The 19,920-nt window shown below is 51.8% G+C and overlaps 1 protein-coding gene across 6 annotated transcripts in view; it reads left to right on the top strand.

Moving 5' to 3' along the window:
* Positions 1-18,304, top strand: part of kif21b (kinesin family member 21B) — a 29,071-nt gene extending 10,767 nt beyond the window's left edge. Inside the window, exons 9-36 of one of the 6 annotated variants that reach the window (XR_003751412.1) lie at positions 318-507; positions 590-653; positions 742-966; positions 1,446-1,566; positions 1,645-1,786; positions 1,915-2,103; positions 2,520-2,719; positions 2,833-2,940; positions 3,382-3,680; positions 3,764-3,914; positions 4,000-4,209; positions 4,791-4,892; positions 4,983-5,148; positions 5,376-5,436; positions 5,516-5,570; positions 5,682-5,887; positions 6,089-6,163; positions 6,244-6,381; positions 7,848-7,886; positions 11,206-11,342; positions 12,344-12,524; positions 12,695-12,859; positions 13,165-13,282; positions 13,385-13,555; positions 14,054-14,253; positions 14,926-15,061; positions 15,459-17,997; positions 18,177-18,304. Coding sequence is in view for 5 of the 6 variants with exons in the window: in XM_028998189.1 (XP_028854022.1) it covers positions 318-507; positions 590-653; positions 742-966; positions 1,446-1,566; positions 1,645-1,786; positions 1,915-2,103; positions 2,520-2,719; positions 2,833-2,940; positions 3,382-3,680; positions 3,764-3,914; positions 4,000-4,209; positions 4,791-4,892; positions 4,983-5,148; positions 5,376-5,436; positions 5,516-5,570; positions 5,682-5,887; positions 6,089-6,163; positions 6,244-6,381; positions 7,848-7,886; positions 11,206-11,342; positions 12,344-12,524; positions 12,695-12,859; positions 13,165-13,282; positions 13,385-13,555; positions 14,054-14,253; positions 14,926-15,025 (3,813 nt within the window). In the remaining variant the exon portion in view is untranslated. Of the gene's footprint in view, positions 1-317; positions 508-589; positions 654-741; positions 967-1,445; positions 1,567-1,644; positions 1,787-1,914; positions 2,104-2,519; positions 2,720-2,832; positions 2,941-3,381; positions 3,681-3,763; positions 3,915-3,999; positions 4,210-4,790; positions 4,893-4,982; positions 5,149-5,375; positions 5,437-5,515; positions 5,571-5,681; positions 5,888-6,088; positions 6,164-6,243; positions 6,382-7,847; positions 7,887-9,472; positions 11,343-12,343; positions 12,525-12,694; positions 12,860-13,164; positions 13,283-13,384; positions 13,556-14,053; positions 14,254-14,925; positions 15,062-15,458; positions 18,131-18,176 lie in introns of those variants that run through there. The other 5 variants (XM_028998190.1, XM_028998189.1, XM_028998191.1 and 2 more) reach the window with 5 other exon arrangements.
* The last annotated feature ends 1,616 nt before the right edge of the window (positions 18,305-19,920 follow it).

Raw genomic sequence — 19,920 nt, 5'->3', positions numbered from 1 at the left:
GAAGATGTCAGTTGGAGAGGTGAAGATGTAGATGGAGCTGTAAAGGTCCGTGTATGAAGATGTAGATTGAGGGCGTAGGTAAGTTGGAGGGGGTGAAGATGTAGGTGGAGGTGTGAATGTCCGTGTATGAAGATGCAGATTGAGGGCGTAGGTCAGTTTGAGGAGGTGAAGCGATGTGTGTGGAGGTAGGTTTGGAGAGGATGGGTCTGTGGGCGGAGTCCTGTGATTGGCTAAGATCTGTGAAAGTCTGCTGACGGTGATGCCATTTGCCGCTGCAGATGGTGGGCGTGACCGGTCTGTCTGCTCTGTGTCATCAGGGGAAACGCGTGGTGGGTGAGGACGGCACGGAGGGCTTCAGCGACCTGTTTCAGGAGAACACCATGCTGCAGCGCGAGAACAACACCCTGCGAATGCGTGTCAAGGCCATGCAGGAGACCATCGAGCACCTGAACTCCCGCGTCAGCCATCTCCTGTCCAACGAGATCAACCTGCTGCTTGCCAAGACAGGTGAGGCCACGCCCAGTAATGGCATTTGGGATGGATCCATTTGAGATTCAGGATCTTCTGGACCTTCTGTGCTCTGTTGCAGGAGAGGGAAATGAGGAGATAAGCGCTTTGATCCAGAATTACATTCGAGAAATAGAGGAGCTCAGGTGACAGCATCACACACATACACACCTCAACACATTCACAGATCTTCAGTGGTTCCTTCAAGACTGTAACTCTCGCTTCCTCTCTCAGGTCAAAGCTGCTGGAAAGTGAGGCGATGAACGAATCGTTGCGGCGCAGCGTCTCCCGCCTCTCCTCGCGCTCGCCCTACCCCTCCTGCCATGCCCCTCCCACCGGCCACCCCCCCGGCTCCTCCCCTACCATCTCTGTGGAGGCGGAGATGACTGACGTCATTCGCCAGGCCAAGCTGGACATTGACCGGCTGAAGAAGAAGGAGAGGAACCAGAGGAGGAAGAGGGTCAGGGTGAACGAACGCAGCGAATGACGTTGCAGCTCGGCCCCCTTTTTTCTTGAGAAATGGGGTCAGAATGAGAATAATTGGGGGACGCGCTGTAACTGGGGGGGTGTGGCTGCAGGTGTGCACAGTACAGTAGGGGACAGACTGGATGGTGTGCTGGTGTGTGTGTGTGTGTGTGTGAGAGACCTTCCTCTTCACACACACAGACATCCTCGGTTTGTGTGCGTGTCAGCAGCTGGATTCCTCTGTGTGGACGGGGCGTATCGGCGTAAACGGGTTAACGGTTCCACCGTGGGTATCAGTGTCGGGGTTAAAAGCTCCCTGAGGGCTGGAGCTCATTACTCATCACAGCCGAGGACCGGCGGGGGCGTCCGAACGAAACGGCTTCCAGCGAGAAGCAGCTTCCACAACCTTGTTTTGTGTTTTAAAAAGTGATGCTGATGGGTGTCTGTCTGTCTGTCTGTCTGTCTGTCTGAAGTCCTGAGAAACCAAAGGGTCCGAAAAAAAGAGCGAAGCTTCACCCGCCAGAGAACGGACAGGGCAGACAGGACGGGGACGGCGATTCGGACGACCATGAGGCAGAGGAGGTGGGTCTGAAGGTGAGGGTACTGGGTGGGGACATCCCCCCAGGCTCCTCCCCCAGCCTCCAGTACTCATTTGAATGTGCTGCGTTCCAGAAGGGCATATACCCCCTGCAGGAGGAGGAGCAGGAAGAGAGCGGATGTGATGATGAGGAGGAGGAAGAAGAGGACGCCGTGGAGGAGGAGTTTGACAGTGATGAGAGTCTGGTGGACTCTGACTCGGACTCAGATGAAAAAGGTGCCGCAGACACTAATGAGGGAAATTCCCGGTTAAATTTGGTGGAGCAAAATTAATTTAGTTTAACTCGACTGAACAGTTCAGGAAGCCGGACTAATATGCCTGACCTCTGCCCTCTGACCTCGTAGCGAACTTCCAGGCGGACCTGGCCGACCTGACGTGCGAGATCGAGATCAAGCAGAAACTGATTGACGAGCTGGAGAACAGCCAGCGGCGGCTGCTGACGCTGAAGCTGCAGTACGAGGAGAAGCTGGTCCAGCTGCAGAACAAGATCCGTGACACCCAGCTGGAGAGGGACCGCGTGCTGCACAACCTCAGTGAGTCCCAGGGGCATTGTGGGAATTTCCTTTTCTGGACTCATCTGTGGTGAGATTTACTGGCGAGCCGCGGTTTACGGTTCTAGATTTGGAGACATGGGCTGGAGTGGAGGTTCTGGTGAAACCTTGGAGTGGATGGTTTCTTTATCTACATTTACAGCATTTACCAGACGCCCTTATCCAGAGAGACTTACAGTCAGTAGATACAGGGACAGTCCCCCCCTGGAGACACTCAGGGTTAAGTGTCTTGCTCAGGGACACAATGGTAGTCAGTGGGATTTGAACCTGGGTCTTCTGGTTCACAGGCGAGTGTGTTGCCCACTAGACTACTACCACCGTCCAGTGTCATGTCTTATTGACATGACTATGCTGATGATGATGACAACGTGAAACACAATTCTTCTTCTCCTGCCCAGTGTCCATGGAGAACTACACTGAGGAGAAGGCCTGCAAGATCAAGTCAGAGTACGAGAAGCGTTTGAAGGAGATGAACAGGGACCTGCAGAAGCTGCAGGCAGCACAGAAGGAGCACGCTCGCCTGCTGAAGAACCAGGGGCGCTACGAGCGCGAGCTGCGGAAGCTGCAGACGGAGGTCGCCGAGATGAAGAAGGCCAAGGTGGGGGCGCCTGCTGCTGCATGTTAAAGTCGCGGGGTTCCGGCCGGCGTCCCCTGGGGACGTTGTGAGGAGGCACGACGCGGCCTGGCTCTGATCTGGCTCTCCAACTGCAGGTGGCGCTGATGAAGCAGATGAAGGAGGAGCAGCAGAGGCGGCGCATGATCGAGGCGAAGAGGAACCGGGAGATCGCCCAGCTGAAGAAAGAGCAGCGAAGGCAGGAGGTGAGTTACACAGCGATGATATCGAGCACTTGGCACCTCTCACACACCCTACTTCCCCATTGTGGACCATTTGGGCCCCGTCCACAGAGACCGTTTTTCTCGAAAGCGGGAACGGTACTTATGGGGACCCAGAATATTATTTTCTGAAACTGGTCCCACAGTAAATTTCTCTCTTCCACGTGGACTGCAAAGCGGTGCACGTTTCCAACAAAGGTCTGGAGAACAACGAATTGTTTAACTCACAACGGAGAACTTAGAGGCCAAACAAGGAGAGTGGGGAGTTACAGCACCACCTACAGGTGTGGAGGGGGGTTAGCGTTCAGGACGTTCTCTGTTCTTATGTGGACGGGGCCTTAAACAGCATCCATCTCCCTCTGATTTTTCATAAAAAGGAGACATAATTAGACTTGAGTCAGCTGACTGTGTGTGTGTGCTTCTCAGTATCAGATCCGTGCCCTGGAGTCTCAGAAGAGGCAGCAGGAGCTCGTCCTGCGCCGGAAGACACAGGAAGTGACTGCGCTGCGGCGGTTGGCGAAACCCATGTCAGAGCGCGTAGCCGGGCGGCTCCCCAGGCGGCAGCAGAACCAGGATTCTGGCGCCGAGCTGTCGGCCAGCACCACCACGTCCTCGGAGCCCGAGACCAGCCGCTCCGTCTCCACCATCGTGCGGCAGTGGAACTCCAAACTCAACGGGTACTTGGGCGAGAGCGAGAACGCGGACAGCAGGACCCACGTGGCCAGGTGAGCTCGGCTGTCCACGCCAGCTGGTCCCCAGCCGTCCTTCCTCCATCTGCAGGAACCTCGTCCTGGTCTGTTTTCCGTAGCAGGAAGAAGTTCCAGAGGAAAGGTGTGGGCAGTAGCTTTTCGAAGACGGCCCGTCAGAAGTGGCAGTCCCTGGAGAGGAGGATCCTGGACATCGTCATGCAGAGGATGACCATCACCAACGTAGAGGCCGACATGGACCGCCTCATCAAGGTGAACCCAAAAAATGACTTAAATAAATTATCTGTTTAACGCTGAATCTGTGAGGAACCTGGTGTGTTTTTCTCGCGCCTCTCAGAAGCGCGAGGAGCTGTCCGTGCAGCAGGAGGCGCTGCTGCGTAAAAGAGAGACGCTCCTGGGCGAGGCGGAGCCAGGCCAGGACGAGGATGAGCAGAGGCTGGTGCAGGAGATGAACGAGGAGGTGGAGGTTCTCAGCGCCAACATCGACTACATTAACGACAGCCTATCCGACTGCCAGGCCACCATCGTGCAGATCGAAGAGTCCAAGGCGAGCAGAGCCGCGCCCGCCGCGCGATCTCGGGGGGGCTAATGAGGGGCCGTTAGCTGTCGAAACTTCGTTTGTCTGCCGCTGGTAGAAGCATTGCCTGCGGCTGAAGAGGTTCACGTGGAGAACATTCCCATCAGCTGCTGCTTTCCCAGACATCTAGTTTCTCGCTCTATATACAGTCCATTTCTGGCCGCGTTCAGACCACGTAATAGAGAATTGGAATTTTTTCATATTGATTGTCGATAATATCTTGATAATTTGAAATATAAAAAAGATTGGGTTGGTTGGGATCTCCTGGTTGAAGGGGCGGTGGTGGAAGCGGCCCCGTAATCAGAAGGTTGCCGGTTTAAATCCCGATCCGCCAAGGTGCCACTGAGCAAAGCACCGTCCCCACACACTGCTCACCAAGGGTGATGGTTAAATACAGAGGACACATTTCGTTGTGTCATTGTGTGCTGTGCTGCAGTGTTTCACAATGACAATCACTTCACTTTCACAAGGGTCACTGCAGGACGTTCCAGGACTGACTAAGTTGGCGGGAAATTGATCAGCACCTTAAAGTTGTTTTGTTTTTGCTTCAGGATGAGCTTGACTCTGTTGACACCTCGGTGGTCATCAGCTCCTGCTCGCTGTCTGAAGCGCGCCACCTCCTCGACCACTTCCTGAAAGCCTCCATCGACAAGGTGAGGCTCGCTTGCGCCACAATGGAATTGTGGGTCGTGTGACCCGAGTACCGTTCACAGCACTGTGCTTCCCTCTGCTGGCCACGACAGGGATTACAGGTGGTGCAGAAAGATGCTCAGATCCGGTTTCTGGAGGGGCAGCTGCGTCAGACGGATGTGATTGGCTCCGCCCACAACCACATCATCCTGGATGCGCTGCGTGAGAAGGCCGAGTGCCACCCCGAGCTGCAGGCCCTCATCCACAATGTCCAGCAGGGTCAGCAGAACTTCTCACACACTCACGTCCAGCTCAGTCCATCAAGGGTTGTAGTTGCCACTGACATCTTAGTTGCCGAAGTGGAACAAAAACCTCCCAGGATGGACCGAGCTGGCCTCCACCGTGCCGCAGATGCTGCTGGGTCATTCCTCCAGAGGAGGGGGTTTCTCTTTTTTTTGCTGGCCTGACCTGAGATGTTGATTGTGCGCATCATGTGTTCCATGCAGAGAATGGCTATGCTAGCACAGACGAAGAGGCCTCTGAGTTCAGCCAGGTCTCGGACTGCGGGTGAGTACTATACACGCCGACCAATGACCTTGTAGAACGTCCATCTTCTGACCTCTTACTTTCCGATCTTCTGTTTCAGTGTCTCTCAGTCTCAGATGAAGGCTTCGGCCAGTCAGGAAGATTTCAAACTTAAGGTAAGGCTGTCTTGACAGACAACACCTAAAGTCTGTCCTCTGCAGGACACGTCTTCGGCTGCATTGCGAAAGGAGATATGGGTTTGAAGAGGACTTTGTCCTTCTCCGCAGGCCGAGCCGCGGCTGTCCATCCAGATGAAGGCCATCTCTGCCGAGTACCTGGGCCCTCTGCTGGACTCCTCCACCAGGAACATCACCAAATCCCTGGCGTCCCTCACCGAGATCCACGAGGATGGCCTGAGCTTCTCCACCCACGAGGCCTACGCCCGCGAGCGCGTCTCCCGCACAGTCAGCCTGCCGGTCCGGGGTCACACGTTGTGAGTTTGTGGGACCAAATGGTTGGAGGACTGAATAAAATACACATATATGCTGGTCAATGATGTGTCAATATTTTCATTGATCATTCTCAAGGTGCATTAAAATGGGACGTAATAGTGCATATTGGCTAAAAATCGGTAAACAGGATAAACACTTATTTAGAACAGCGTTGAATTTTGCGTGTTGTGTTTGTCTCATAGTCCCAGGCAGTCCAGGGGGTCGGACACATCACCTTTGACCCGGAGGCAGTCGTATGACCGCGTGTCACCGTACAGGTAAATAAGTGTGTGTGTGGTCTGTTTTTCTTCTTCTTCTGCTGAACCTCCGTGGCTGTTCCTTGATTGTCCAATCGCAGCTCAGTGCTCAGTTCTCCGCTGAGGCCTCCTGACATGGGCTACACCCCTCCCTCCTCCCCGCCGCTCCGCCCGCGCAACGACCGCAACGTCTTCTCCCGTCTGACCAGCAACCAGAGTCTGGGCTCGGCGCTGGACAAGTGAGTGGCCGTCACACACACACACACACTCTCTCACAAACATGAGACAGCCGCACCGATGGTGTCTTTTTGTCCCGTCGTCTTTCTTAATTGTTTATGCAAATGTGATGTTCTCCAGTCGCAGGGTCGTGTGTTCTTTACGGTTCCTGGCGCTCCGTTGTCGTAGCGCCGGCCGCTTTGCCGCCTATTAGCCGGTGCCGGAAGCCGCCGATAATGAGGCTGCGCCGCGTGGACGGCTGTCCCCGGCGAGGGCCTGCGGATTCTCATTAGGCTGCCAGGAGGGGCTGAATTGGGTCGCGGTCACCAATTATTCTTCTTTGCGAGGCGCCCGAGACCCCCACACCAGCCAGAGTGCAGCGTGTGACGGGTCCGCGGTGGCTTTATTTATTACGGGCCTGAGTGCGTGATTTCAGCTCCGAGGGACGCTTTCTGCAGCCGAGTCCACAAACTGTCCCAAAATCTTAAACCCGGACAGGCAGCAATGTTATACAGACACGCGTCAAGACGTTGTGTCTTTTGGAAATTTTTGCCATTTGTAACTGGCTGTTCTGTGAATCAGTGATTTAAGGGAAACGTGTGTATATAGTGTGTTTGTAGTGCGTGTGTGTGAGAGCGTGAGTGAATACACACATTGTGCGCTTGTATGTGTCTGTATGCGTGTGTGTGTGTGTGTGCTTGTATGTGTATCCTCAACTTTTTGCTTGTTACATTTACAGCACATTTATCAGACACCCTTACAATCAGCAGTGACAGGGACAGTGCCCCCCCTGGAGACACTCCGGGTCTTTCTCAGGGACACAATGGTAGTAAGTGGGGTTTGAATCTGGCACTTCGTGGTCTTCTGGTTGGTTTTTTTAAAGCGAACCTGAGGTCAGAGACACCACAGACACCAGTGTAGATTCTGTAGGTTAAAGCTTGCTATGGACGAGTACAGAAGCTGTATCAGCACGTGTGTGAGCGTCTGAGCATTTTCGGTGTGTTTCTTTGCGTGTTTGTGTGTTTTGACGTCGAGATGCATTGTGAATTTGCTACAAGTTTATATGCGGCTGATCTCACAACGGCGCAGAATAAGTAAATCACACTGTGAACTTAGTTGTATGCATAGTTTTCTCCTCGAGTTGTGTCTCCTTGCCATCGGACTGCTGGGGAAGAGTTTGATTCAGAGCCTCAGTGGCCCACTCAGAATCCTAACTAAAGGTGAAGAACCACGTCTGCTGGGCGTGGTCCATGGTCCTGCACCGTTGATTTAATGCGGTTGCAGATGACAAGGTGTCGTCTTGTTTACAACTCTGTTCATGTGTCCTTTAACCCTGACCGTCCCCGATTCTCTCTCTACTCTTCTGTTAACTCCTGTGCCTCCCTGCCCTCCCCTCAGCCCTGATTCCTGCCTGCTTCCTCAGAAGCCCCGCCCCCCAATACTGACTCCTCCCACCCTGCCCTAACCCTGCTGCTGTTCTGTCCTCTAGGTCGGATGACAGCGACTCCTCTCTCTCGGAGGTGTTCAGGTAGAGATCTCTGTCTGTCCGTCCGTCCGTCTGTCATTCTTTCTTCTCTTGCCTGATTGGCCTGAGTTTGGCCCTGCCCCGTCCTGAGGGGTGGGTGTGGCTGTGTGAGCATGCTGTTCCTTCCGTGGTACCCGCCCATCTGACCCCACCCATTTCAGTTCCATGTGTGCGGCGTCTGAATGGACCTTACGACCTCCGTGTCCAGTCTGCAGGAGAGCGTGTGGTGATGTGACACTGACCTCAAGTCCATGATGTGACACTGACCTCAAGTCCATGATGTGACACTGACCTCAAGTCCATGTTTAATATCCTGCAATTGCCTGTAAACAAGAAATCGGAGGCAAGCAAAGAATTAAAGCTCCTCCCCTGAAACCTGCGCCATGGGCGTCGAGGTTAAAGAACCGGTGGAACTCGGGGGTGTCGATTTTTCCGGCAGCTGTCCATTCTGAAGCCACTGCCACCTCCCCGCCGCTCCTTATGGAACGACTGGCATCACACCCGACTCTATTTCTCCTCCACAGTCGTCTTAGCGACATAAAAGTTCCGTTTTGCTATTGACTCTACACAGTGTGGCCCGAGGCTGATAAGGTCCATTCAGACCCCTGACCCACAGAGACGCTCACATCCTGCTCCTCCCCTCAGCCGGGGGTCCGGATTGAGCCTTTTCACTTCATGTGTGTTTATCAGGTGCCTCCAGAAAGGGACGTGTCCAGCTAGAGACTCGCATGAGCCGTAGGTGTGGCGCTTTACGGCAGTGTGTGTGTGTCTGTGTGTGTGTGTGCGTTTGGTTCCTCATGGTTTTCCACTGCATTCGTGTAATTTATGATTTCACATGGTGCTGTAGGTGGCGACACAGCATGTAGCTTCGCTCCACATTTTCATTTGAGGTTGGGTGTGGTTGGGGTGTGGCTCTGGTGCTTTTGTCGGTTTTACCTACATTTACATTTACAGCATTTGTCAGACGCCCTTATCCAGAGCCACTTACAATCAGTAGTTACAGGGACAGTTCCCCCCTGGAGACACTCAGGGTTAAGTGTCCTGCTCAGGGACACAATGGTAGTAAGTGGGATTTGAACCTGGGTCTACTGGTTCCTAGGAGAGTGTGTTACACCACTAGGCTACTAGCACCCTCTATATATACAATACAATACAAAAGCCTCGACGGAAGTTACGTTTATATATTAAATATTGCATATAGCACATAATATTTGACAGGCACGTTCTCTAGCATGACTTCCATTGTTGTGGCTTTTGCATTCAGGCCATCGTACATTACAGTTTCATTTAAATTTACATTTACAGCATTTACCTGATGACCTTATCCAAAGCGACTTACAATCAGTAGTTACAGGGGACAGTCCCCCCCTGGAGCAACTTAGGATTAAGTGTCTTGCTCAGGGACACAGTGGTGGTAAGTGGGATTTGAACCTGGGTCTTCTGGCTCATAGGTGAGTGTGTTACCCGCTAGGCTACTACCACCCTCACCTGCGAGCGAAACACGAAACCAGTCCAAACGACCAGTTGTACAGGAACTCTCTCTCTCTCTCTCTCTCTCTCTCTCTCTCTGCGTTTCTCTGCACACGCAGCAACTGCATAGTTTCAGAGTCGACTGTTTTCACTTTGATGATGTTCCTCCAGCCCACCTGCCCGTCTCCCTCTCCTCCGGTGGGACGCCACGTCGCTCCACTTTCGTCTTTTAATCACCGCGCCCCTGTACGAGTTCCATTTGAACTTCAGAGGCGCCTCGGCCCACCCCTGCTCACCAGAGACCAATTTTCGTCCCTTCATCCCTCTCACACGCCGCCCAGTACGAGCCCAGCAACTTCCCCGAGCCGCGTCGTGGGACCGGGTGACGAACGGGAAGTGCCTCATTATCTCCGAGAGGGGCGAGTCCTGTTCATCTACCAGGGCCGCCTCTTTTTAAGGCTTCCTAATTGGCGGCGAGGAAAAGCTCCACCGTTTCAGCTCCGGATGACGGCGCTACCTCAGCGAGAGCCCTGCAGCGCACGCCCACTTCCTCCAGCAGGGGGCAGCCTGGCGCTGGCACCCGGCCGCCGGAGTGAAAGGCATGAGACGGGACAGGCTCCCTGCCGTATTTGGTCCCATTGTCTGAGAAGCGCCGGGATGATCGGAGCGCCGCGCTCGTCTCCGACAGCCTGTCTGTCAGTCTGCCGGGGGAGAAGCCACCGCCGGGATATTTTTGCCCACGTCTGCTGTCACTAGCAGTCTGTCACGCCATTTATTTTAGTTTATCGTCGGACGCAGAACCTCCGTGGCCCGGCGAGTATTTGTGTTCCTTGGCCCCGCCGGCTGACGCGAGACTATAACTGGTGTTGCTGGGTAACCCACCGCCACGCCTCCAGAACCCGCCCCCGTCACAACTAATTTCTGGCTGACTGGTTTAAGCCCGCTGACAGGTGTCATGTCATGTTGTCACTACTTACATTTACATTTACAGCATTTATCAGACGCCCTTATCCAGAGCGATCAGTAGTTACAGGGACAGTCTCCCTGGAGCAACTTAAGGTTAAGTGTCTTGCTCAGGGACACGATGGTAGTAAGTGGGATTTGAACCTGGGTCTTCTGGTTCATAGGGCGAGTGTGTTACCCACTAGGCTACTACCACCTTAATTACCACTACTTCATCTGCAGTAAAAAGAAATTTGCATAAACAGGTCGGACGGGCTTGAAATGTACAACAGTGTTTTAATTTTAATGCCAGAATGACTGCATTCAGTTTTGTGGTGCATTATGTCACTCCGTACAAAGGACGTACATGCGAGTATAGTCACGGCCTGAGCCTCTTTCCCACACTCGTCGCAATTAAAACATTACAAACATTAGCTTCCTCTGTGGTCGTCTGACCACCAGGCCATCATCCGCTCAGGACTGGGGTGTTGGGACATGTGTAGGGCCACACCCCTTCGCCCCTCACGTTTCTGACCGCTGGTGGGTTTTAACACTTGTTTGTCCACGTGCTGGACACACACACACCTCTTTGTTTGTCCTCGGCTGTCCATTTCCACATCACAGTCGTCACTCGGCAGCCACTCTGATAAAGACCATTAAACACCACTGAGCTATTAATACCCCGCGGAACAGACAGCGCTCTGTCCACTAAAGAGCTGATAGGAGATCACACACACACACACTCATTAACTCTCTCTCTCCGAAAGTGCTGATAACACATCACACGTGTGTGTACACACACTCCAACTCTGCCTCTCACCATGCACTGGATGTCTTTAGACACACACACACACACACACACACACACACACACACCAGCAGCGTCCCTAACCGTGTGTTTCTGAACCAGGGGGGTGATCAGCCCGGTGGGAGGGCTGAAGGCGGGGCGCACGGCGCCTCTGCAGTGTGTGGCGGTCGCCGAGGGACACTCCAAACCCGTCCTCTGCCTGGACGCCACCGACGAGCTGCTCTTCACCGGATCCAAAGGTACGGAACCTCTAGGCCGGCCACTGTGCGGACACATGCAGGCCAGCTCATGGCAGAACCATACATAGCGTTGGGTTCTGCTGCAGAACGTTACAGAACCCAGTCATGTTGTGAAGTCCCGAACCTGACTGAATCCAACCCGACCTGACAAGTACAACTTTGTACAAGCCCCAACTAGCCCCACCTACCCCTGGGGCAGTGATGGCTTAGCAGTTAAGGAAGCGGCCCCGTAATCAGAAGGTTGCCGGTTCGAATCCCGATCCGCCAAGGTGCCACTGAGGTGCCACTGAGCAAAGCACCGTCCCCACACACTGCTTCCCGGGCACCTGTCATGGCTGCCCACTGTTCAGGGTGATGGTTAAATGCAGAGGACAAATTTCACTGTGTGCACCGTGTGCGGTGCTGCTGTGTATCACATGTGACAATCACTTCACTTTACTTTAGTGCTGGATTAAGAGGAAAAGGGAATGAGCGGGTTTAAAATATAATCGCCAGCGGCTAGCCTCCGTTTCACCTCCTCAGCATCCATTTTCATATCTCTTTTGCGATAATTAAAACCAAATCCAATTTAATCATACAGAAAAGATAGGAACTGTGGACCGCAAGCGCGTGTCTGCCAATAATTTACCGCACGAGCCTGAACAGACCCGAGCTCGGGCCAAGAATTTCTGCTCTGCTGTGAAGGGTTCTGTAGTGGGGCAGTGTTCGGCCTTGCGGCTAAAGAAGGTTGCCAGTTCAAATTTTGAACCGGCAAGGTGCCCCTGAGGTCCCCTCGATCAAGGTATCCTCCCCACACACTGCCCCCTGGGCTCCTGCTTACTAAGGGTGATGGTTAAATGCAGAGGACACATTTTGTCCTTTTTGTTTCATCATAATACTCATGTACTGTTTTTAGGGTCCTAATGTAGAACATTAGGGTACCCATCTGTGATTAAGTTTCTGAAGTTCTAGAACTCTGCTGTCTTTGCTCGACCTCTTCCTCCATCTTTCTTCCTCGTCAGACCGCTCATGTAAGATGTGGAACCTGGTCACGGGGCAGGAGATCGTGACGCTCCGCGGTCACCCCAACAACGTGGTGTCAGTCAAGTACTGCAGCAGCTCCTGCCTCGTCTTCACCGTCTCCACCTCCTATGTCAAAGTGTGGGACATCCGCGACTCCGCCAAGTGTGTGCGCACCCTCACGTAAGTCACTGCGGCCAATGGGGGCTCAGCAAGACCTTCATCGTCCAATCAGATGCTTTTTTCACCTGGAATCTCGGCATTGTAGCTGAAGATTAATGAAATATGTCTGTATTAGCGTGTATGCGGTTATATTATGAGTGTGAGGTTCTGAAGGAGGTCCCGCTCTTCAGCTCCTCTGGTCAGGTGGTGTCAGGCGATGCGTGCGCCGGAACGACAACTCGGAGCATCACCACGGCGCCGGGCGAGTTCCACATCAATCAGATCGCACTCAACCCCTCAGGCTCCGCCCTGTACGCCGCCGCAGGGAACACAGTCAGGACCTGGGACCTTAACAGGTACACATACACAGCAGCGCCAACGTCCACACAAACACATAAAATGAATGCTTAACGTGTTAAAAGAAAAAAAACATGAAAACATAATTATCTGTTCAAGCAGACCGTGTTTGTCCATTGATCTGATCACATTTTTACAACCAATTTGAGCAGAATTCTATATAATTCCAAAGGGTTCACATACTTTTTCTTACAACTGGATATGGAAACAGTGTAATGTGCACATTAACACTCACTTACGCTCTGTGTGTGTGTGTGTGTGTGTGTGTGTGTGTGTGTGTGTGTGTGTGTGTGTGTGTTAACAGAATGCAGGCCACGGGGAAGCTGACGGGACACATCGGCTCGGTCATGTGTCTGACCGTGGGCCGTTCTTCTGGGGGGAAGGACCAGGTGATCACCGGCTCAAAGGACCACTACGTCAAGGTGGGAGGAGCCTCATCTGATCTTGATTAGCAGGTACCTCAGGGACCCTCACAGTTAGGGGAGTGATGTTTAGTTCCGAGTGTGCGTGTGTGTGTGTTGTAGGTGTTTGACGTAGCTGAGGGAACGCTGGGCAACATTGGCCCTGCACATAACTTCGAGCCACCACACTACGATGGGATTGAGTGTCTCGCTGTCCAGGGGGACGTCCTATTCAGCAGCTCCCGTGACAACGGCATCAAGAAGTGGCACCTGCAGCAGCAGGAACTCATTCAGGTACGGAGTCAGTCCGATAATTCATTTTATTATTCACGAAATACTCCTGAAATGAATTAAGAAAACTGGTCCTTTTTGGTCTTCTGATTAATTTCTTACCCGTCGTAAATGCTCGGCTACCAGCACATTTTTTAAAGACCGGAAATGATAATGATTGGCTGTCAGCCTGAGCGATGCAGAAACCAGCCTAATGGGCACCTGTTTTTCGGCGGAGTATTTTAAGCAAGTCAGTGGGTGTGAGTGTCTCTCTCACTGGCATCCCATACACACCACCAACCCGCGGGCCACGCACCTCGATTCATCCCGACTCTTCCAGAGCGATGTTAAAACGCGTTTCTGCTCCTCTCCTGTTCCCCACTGGCACAGCGGCTGAGTCCATTTGGCTGAGGTTAAATAAATGGACCTGACGCTCCATCTCTAATTATGGTCCTCAGATGGCTCTAAAACAAAGAGTTCTTCTGTTTTATTTTGGCTGCCTCGTGTCACCTCTTCCTACAGCAAATCCCCAACGCCCACAAGGACTGGGTGTGTGCCCTCGCCTACGTGCCCGGCCGGCCCATGATGCTCAGCGGCTGCAGGGGGGGCGTCCTCAAGGTGTGGAACGTCGAGAACTTCACCCCCATTGGCGAGATCAAGGGCCACGACAGCCCCATCAACGCCATCTGCACCAACTCCAAACAGATCTTCACCGCCTCCAGGTACCATCCCTGGGCTGGCCACCCTCGTTGCATTTAACCCCTTCTAAAGCTGCAATGTTCTTATTTAGGTGTGGCGACCAAACCTGTACAGTATTCAGGGGAAATTCTATTCTTAGCATCACCTCCCTTAAAACTCCACACATCTGGCGAAAAAGTGTCAATCTTCACACCCAGGCCTTTCTCATTATCAGCTTCATTCCATGGAACCCATGAAGTATCTGTTCTTTATGTTTCTGCTCCTGGTTCGTTAATTAGATAGATTTCTGCCGTTGGCTCGGTGTCGGCAGGGCCATCTTCAGCAGATTGAACCTGTTGTCTGCATGCGCTAGTGTTAACGCTGTTTAGAACAGTGCCGCCATCCCACCACGACTGCCTGATTCTTTCCGTCTGCCTCACTTTATAGGCCTGTGAAGCAAATGGATTCTGTCTGTTGGCCGTCCTTCATCCTCCATTTTTTATCCTGTTACCCACGTCGAGCTTATTGCTTATTCGTTTTTAAGAGACGACCATTTTGAACCATGCTTCTAATCAGTAGGAACCTTCACGTCCTTCCTAACCTTCATTTGTGATAAAAAAATGTCCAATTTCAGCACATTAGGATCGCTGCCGTTAATGATCTCCATCTAACGGGGTCTCACTCTCGCTCTGTCTGTCTCTCTCCTGCGGCTGCAGCGACTGCCGGGTGAAGTTGTGGAGTTACGTCCCCGGCCTCACCCCCTGCCTCCCTCGCAGAGTCCTGGCCATCAAGGGCCGCGCCACCAGCCTCCCATGATCCTCCACTAACACCTCCTGCTTCCACCGCTTTCTGGTACTGTCCACGCCGGGCCTCCGCCTTCCTGACCCCCCTTCCCCCTCTCGTTTTCTGTCTCGCCGCCTGCCCGCACGTCCGGCCAATCAGAGCCCAGCGGCTCCGTGTCTGTCTCCGCAGCCACTTTCGTTCTCGGTTTTAAAACCCCCAAGAATAGATGAGCGGGAGTGACGAGCGAGCGCGGCGCCGGCTGTTCAGCGGGCTGAATATTTCATGAGCGCGGTGCCGCGGGAGGTTGTGATGTTTATTAACCCACGGCGGGGCGCTGCTGAATCGGGGGGGGGGCCACGACGAGCATTTGAAGCTGGTGGCGTGGGCGTCACAAGACAAGGTGTTTGAAGCTGCTGGAAACTGAGTCCCCTTTTCTCCCCCCCCCCCCTCTTCCCTCCTTCTGCAGCGACATGAGAGTGAAGATCTGGGTGGCGAAGATTGGGAAGAAGAGGTGACGTGGCGGCGGACGTGTCCAGCGGTGGGGTCAGCTGGGGGACCACGAGTGCTTATGTGCCATATTTGAACCATGTCCAGATTGGAATAGAGACCGTCAAACTGGTTCATTCAGCACCTTTTTTCCACAGGATGTGCCCCTGTGGTGAGACGTAGCTGCTGATGTTTCCTTCATTTTTAATGAAGCCCTGCACTCCTCGCCATGTGGAAAGTGAAACTGGGAACGTTTCGTCTTTTTAAGAGGACGTGTTGTGAAAAGGGAAGAGTTTTAATGTAGAGCGTCAGCGATGACTTCACGTCAAGTTTCTCTTTTCCTCTCTTAACCTGTTTAATACGTAGTTACTTTGACCTCTTCTGACCCTCCAAACCTGACCCTCTGATGCTCCAACACCACGCCAGTACCCCTTAACATCATGTAGGACTTCGCCCCCGTCCACACGAGAGAATTTCTATCTCACTTCTAAAACTGAAAACGCTGACGTATCAGCCCAACCTCCAACCTGACCTATAACCCCGAACGCATCATACATACAATGGCGGATAACACGTTCGTGGTCGTGCTGCTGCAACCACTGCAAGAAATCCTCTCTACGTTCCTAATGAAAAGACAGACAGGTCTGGGGAACAATGACTTGTTTAACTCACCGTTCTCTGCGTCTCCGTGAGGACAACATTTCAGATAACGCTAAAACGTGGACGCGGGTTTTTTTTAGAAACCGAAAACCCGTTTTAGAAAAAAGCGTTCTCGTGTGGGCGGGGCCTTAGTGATGGGGGTTCGCCATCAGATGTCCACTTCTGTACCTTTAAACACTATAGACCTTCTGTGTTGAAATACACACAAGATGGTGGGCGAAGCTTTGACAACGGGCCTCTTGTTCTTCAAAATTGTGGTAAGATTGCTGGGTGTCCGTTCTATATGGGGTGTGCGTTATCGTCCCCTGCGCAGGGGCTCTGTGTCATTATGGGCTGTCCTGCCGGGCACGGGGGAAACCTCGGCTGAGACGCTGGAGGAACTTTCCGGATTCCCCCTCCGGGTGGAGGAGCCTCGCTGAGCTTCAGCCTCGTTATTGCCTCTATTTTAAGTCGTAAGAACCAGACATAATTTGGAAGGGGAAAAAATGACAAGCAATTAATCTGTATGTGTCTGTTTTCTTGTGCCCCGCCCCCACAGCGCGAGTGTGATGCGCGTGGGCGTAGCGCCGTCAGAACTAGGTCACACATCGTTTTCCAGCCAGCCCCGTTGAGCTCCCTGTTAAATCAAACGCGGCGTTCCGTCTCTCCGGTGTCAGAAGAAGCCACTTGCCTGACGGGGAAGCGTGGGCGACTCTTGGCACAACTAGAATTCTGGGTATTTTTAGGTCTGTGGCTGTCAGAGCAGAAGTCATCTCTGCTCCATGCTTCCTCACACGAAGGTTTTTTTTTTATCACTGGAACTTCCTGTTAGACCTTCTGACCTCGGACTGGTCAGCAACGAAGGGTTTCTTCAGACTTATCCTGATGAGTATTTGCAGCACAACCTTCTTCTTAGGAAACACAAAGAATATTAATTCATAAGTAAAAGTTCAGCCATCGAGCAGAATTGGCTAGCCAACGGTTTGATTTTGGTGCTTCACGCTTCTTGTCTGTCCATTGGTGCTCAACACTGTAGCCTTTGCCGTTATTTCAGGGTGCCCCCTTTTTTTGTACAGACCTTCACAGCCACTCCTCCTCAGGTGGCGTTACGGTACGACCACGAAGCCCTGCACTAACCTGGCCCCAGGAGGGCCGGCTCCGCCTCTGTTTGTTTAGGCTCCGCCTCTCCCAGGCTTTACAGTCCACACTGCCTTATACCTCCCTCGAAGGCACACAGCGACTTTGTCAGAGGTCAGGGGACTTTCAGATCTACGAGATGTAGGTCCAGCCTTCATTAAAGGTGGCGGTCTGAGGTCCTGATGGGTTCAGGTTTGGGAGGGTTTGTTTTTAGAAAGAACTCTTTAAAAGGCTGATTGTGTGCTTTGAATGAGTGTGTGTGTGTGTGTGTGTGTGTGTGTGTGTGTGTGTGTGTGTGTGTGTGTGTGTGTGTGTGTGTGTGTTAGTGTGTGCGTTATGAAGATCAACTGCATCTTCACAGCCAAATCCCAGCAGCATGGCTGGAACGCAAGTGTAGAGCTGCAGGCTGGGAAGGTGGGAGTGATGAGGAGATGTGGAACTGGAGTCACGAGTCAGCCTCTTCCTGCTCCGAAACCGGCGAATCCCGCCCCCCATCGGCGCTCTGCACCTTCGCACCCACGCTCCCAGTCTGATGGATTAGCTCTGTACCCTGGCTGGACCAGTGCAGTTTAATACTTACCTGTTATTGGAGCTCCTGACTCAAGCGACCCTATCACTGGCCTGAACCGATGTCACCTTCAGGGCCAGACGACAACACTGTGACCCCTCTATGCAGGCAAGAGGTCACCAGGGGTCACCGGTGCCTTTAATTGCACAGACAACTCCTTGACAGGAATGTAGATGTATGTACAGCTTTTCTCTTCTCTCTTTCTACGTCCGCATGGGACCAAACGAGAACAACTTGACTGTAAATGATGTATATAGATTTTTATTTAATGACTTGTTTGAGAGAAATAAAAGAAAAACAACACCACACCTGCTGAGTTTTTTTTTTTTTTTTTTTTTTTTCTTGTTGCTCCAGCCCTCACTAGCTCCCAAAACCTTCTCATCATACCATCCCTCCGTCCTCCTAAAACCGGACCGTCTCCCTCTCAGCCCATTTGAATTGATGAACTTGATTGCAGAGCAACCATATGACGTGACCACAGGCCCTCGCAGAACCAACATGACATCCTCATCACGTGACCACATGCTCACCTCTGTCGCTAGGCAACAGTGTATCTGTTTTTCGCTTTTCTAATTTTAACTACACAGGAAAAGAAATTATCTTATACACTGTTAACCCTCACCTTATGTTTAAAAGGTTTTTTGTTCAGAAGCTTATTTTCTGCAGTAAACAAGCAAGCACACACACGCGTGTATATATATTAAACAAGCACAGGCCTGCGAGTGGTAAAAGATTGTAATTGTACAATTGTAGAGTAACGTGATGAAATTAAGGGATCGTCCCTCCGGCTCAGTCACATGACCCTCAATCATTTCAATATAATCAATAATGACCTAGAGTTTAAAAAAAAATAAAAAATGAATTCCGGATGCATCAGAAGCTGGATTTGGCACAGGAGATGCAAGTATGGATTGTGTGTGTGTGTGTGTGTGTGTGTGTGTGTTAGTGTGTAGGCCTGCCCTACACACGGTGTAGTTGAATGTCTTAATTACAGTTGTATATAACAGGAAGAGGTGCTTGTCCAGTCAATAGCACATTTATCCACAGGGGAAAGGCAAAACATGTTATTTCTGCAGCTTGTTATTGAATTAAAGTTTGCATCCGAGCCGCTCGTCCAGCATTGTGGCTCCGTTCGTTCCTACTCAACGTTCAGCTGCCTCGCACCATTCATAATAATGAACGGTTCAGCTAGTTGCTTATTATATGAAAGGGGATCTTGCTGCTGTTGATCTTTCACCAAGCCAAGGAGAAGCTTTTACTTCTTTAAGAACCACTCTCCATTATTTTTGTGTCACGTTAACTCCTTAACAACACCTTAATGTGCTTTAAATTGCAGTGAAACTGTTCCACCGATCAAACAGCCATGCTGGTACATCATCATGTCCTCTGTGAGGACAGATCACTGATTGGTGTGGATTTTATCATCTCGCCCGCCGCCAGACTGTCTGTGGAGGTGATGGACGACGGGCATCACTCGCCTGGACCAAAGACCACCTCAACACTGAGTCATGAGCAGATTCAAGTTCCTGCTGCCACTGCCATTTAAACGTATCGACTGGCTGCTGTAATTAGTCTCTAGGTACACCTGTACCTCCTCCACACACGCTACAACGCTACAACCACGACACAACACACTACAACACTACACAACTACACACTACAACACTGCAGCAAAGATACTACACACTACAACACTGCAGCAAAGATACTACACACTATAACACTGCAGCAAAGATACTACACACTATAACGCTAAAACCACAACACTACACAACTACACACTACAACACTACAACCATGACACTACACACTACAACATGACACTACACACTACAACACTGCAGCAAAGATACTACACACTATAACACTGCAGCAAAGATACTACACACTATAACGCTAAAACCACAACACTACACAACTACACACTACAACACTGCAGCAAAGATACTACACACTATAACGCTAAAACTACACAACTACACACTACAACACTGCAGAAATGATACTACACACTATAACGCTAAAACCACAACACTACACACTACAACACTGGCAGCAAAGATACTACACACTACAATACTGAAGCAAAGATTCTACA

The sequence above is a fragment of the Denticeps clupeoides genome, chromosome 12, assembly GCF_900700375.1.
Source record: "Denticeps clupeoides chromosome 12, fDenClu1.1, whole genome shotgun sequence".
NCBI classification, from domain to species: Eukaryota; Metazoa; Chordata; class Actinopteri; order Clupeiformes; family Denticipitidae; genus Denticeps; species Denticeps clupeoides.
The sequence above is the reverse complement of the archived record's forward strand: the minus strand, read 5'-3'. Positions and strand labels throughout refer to the sequence as shown.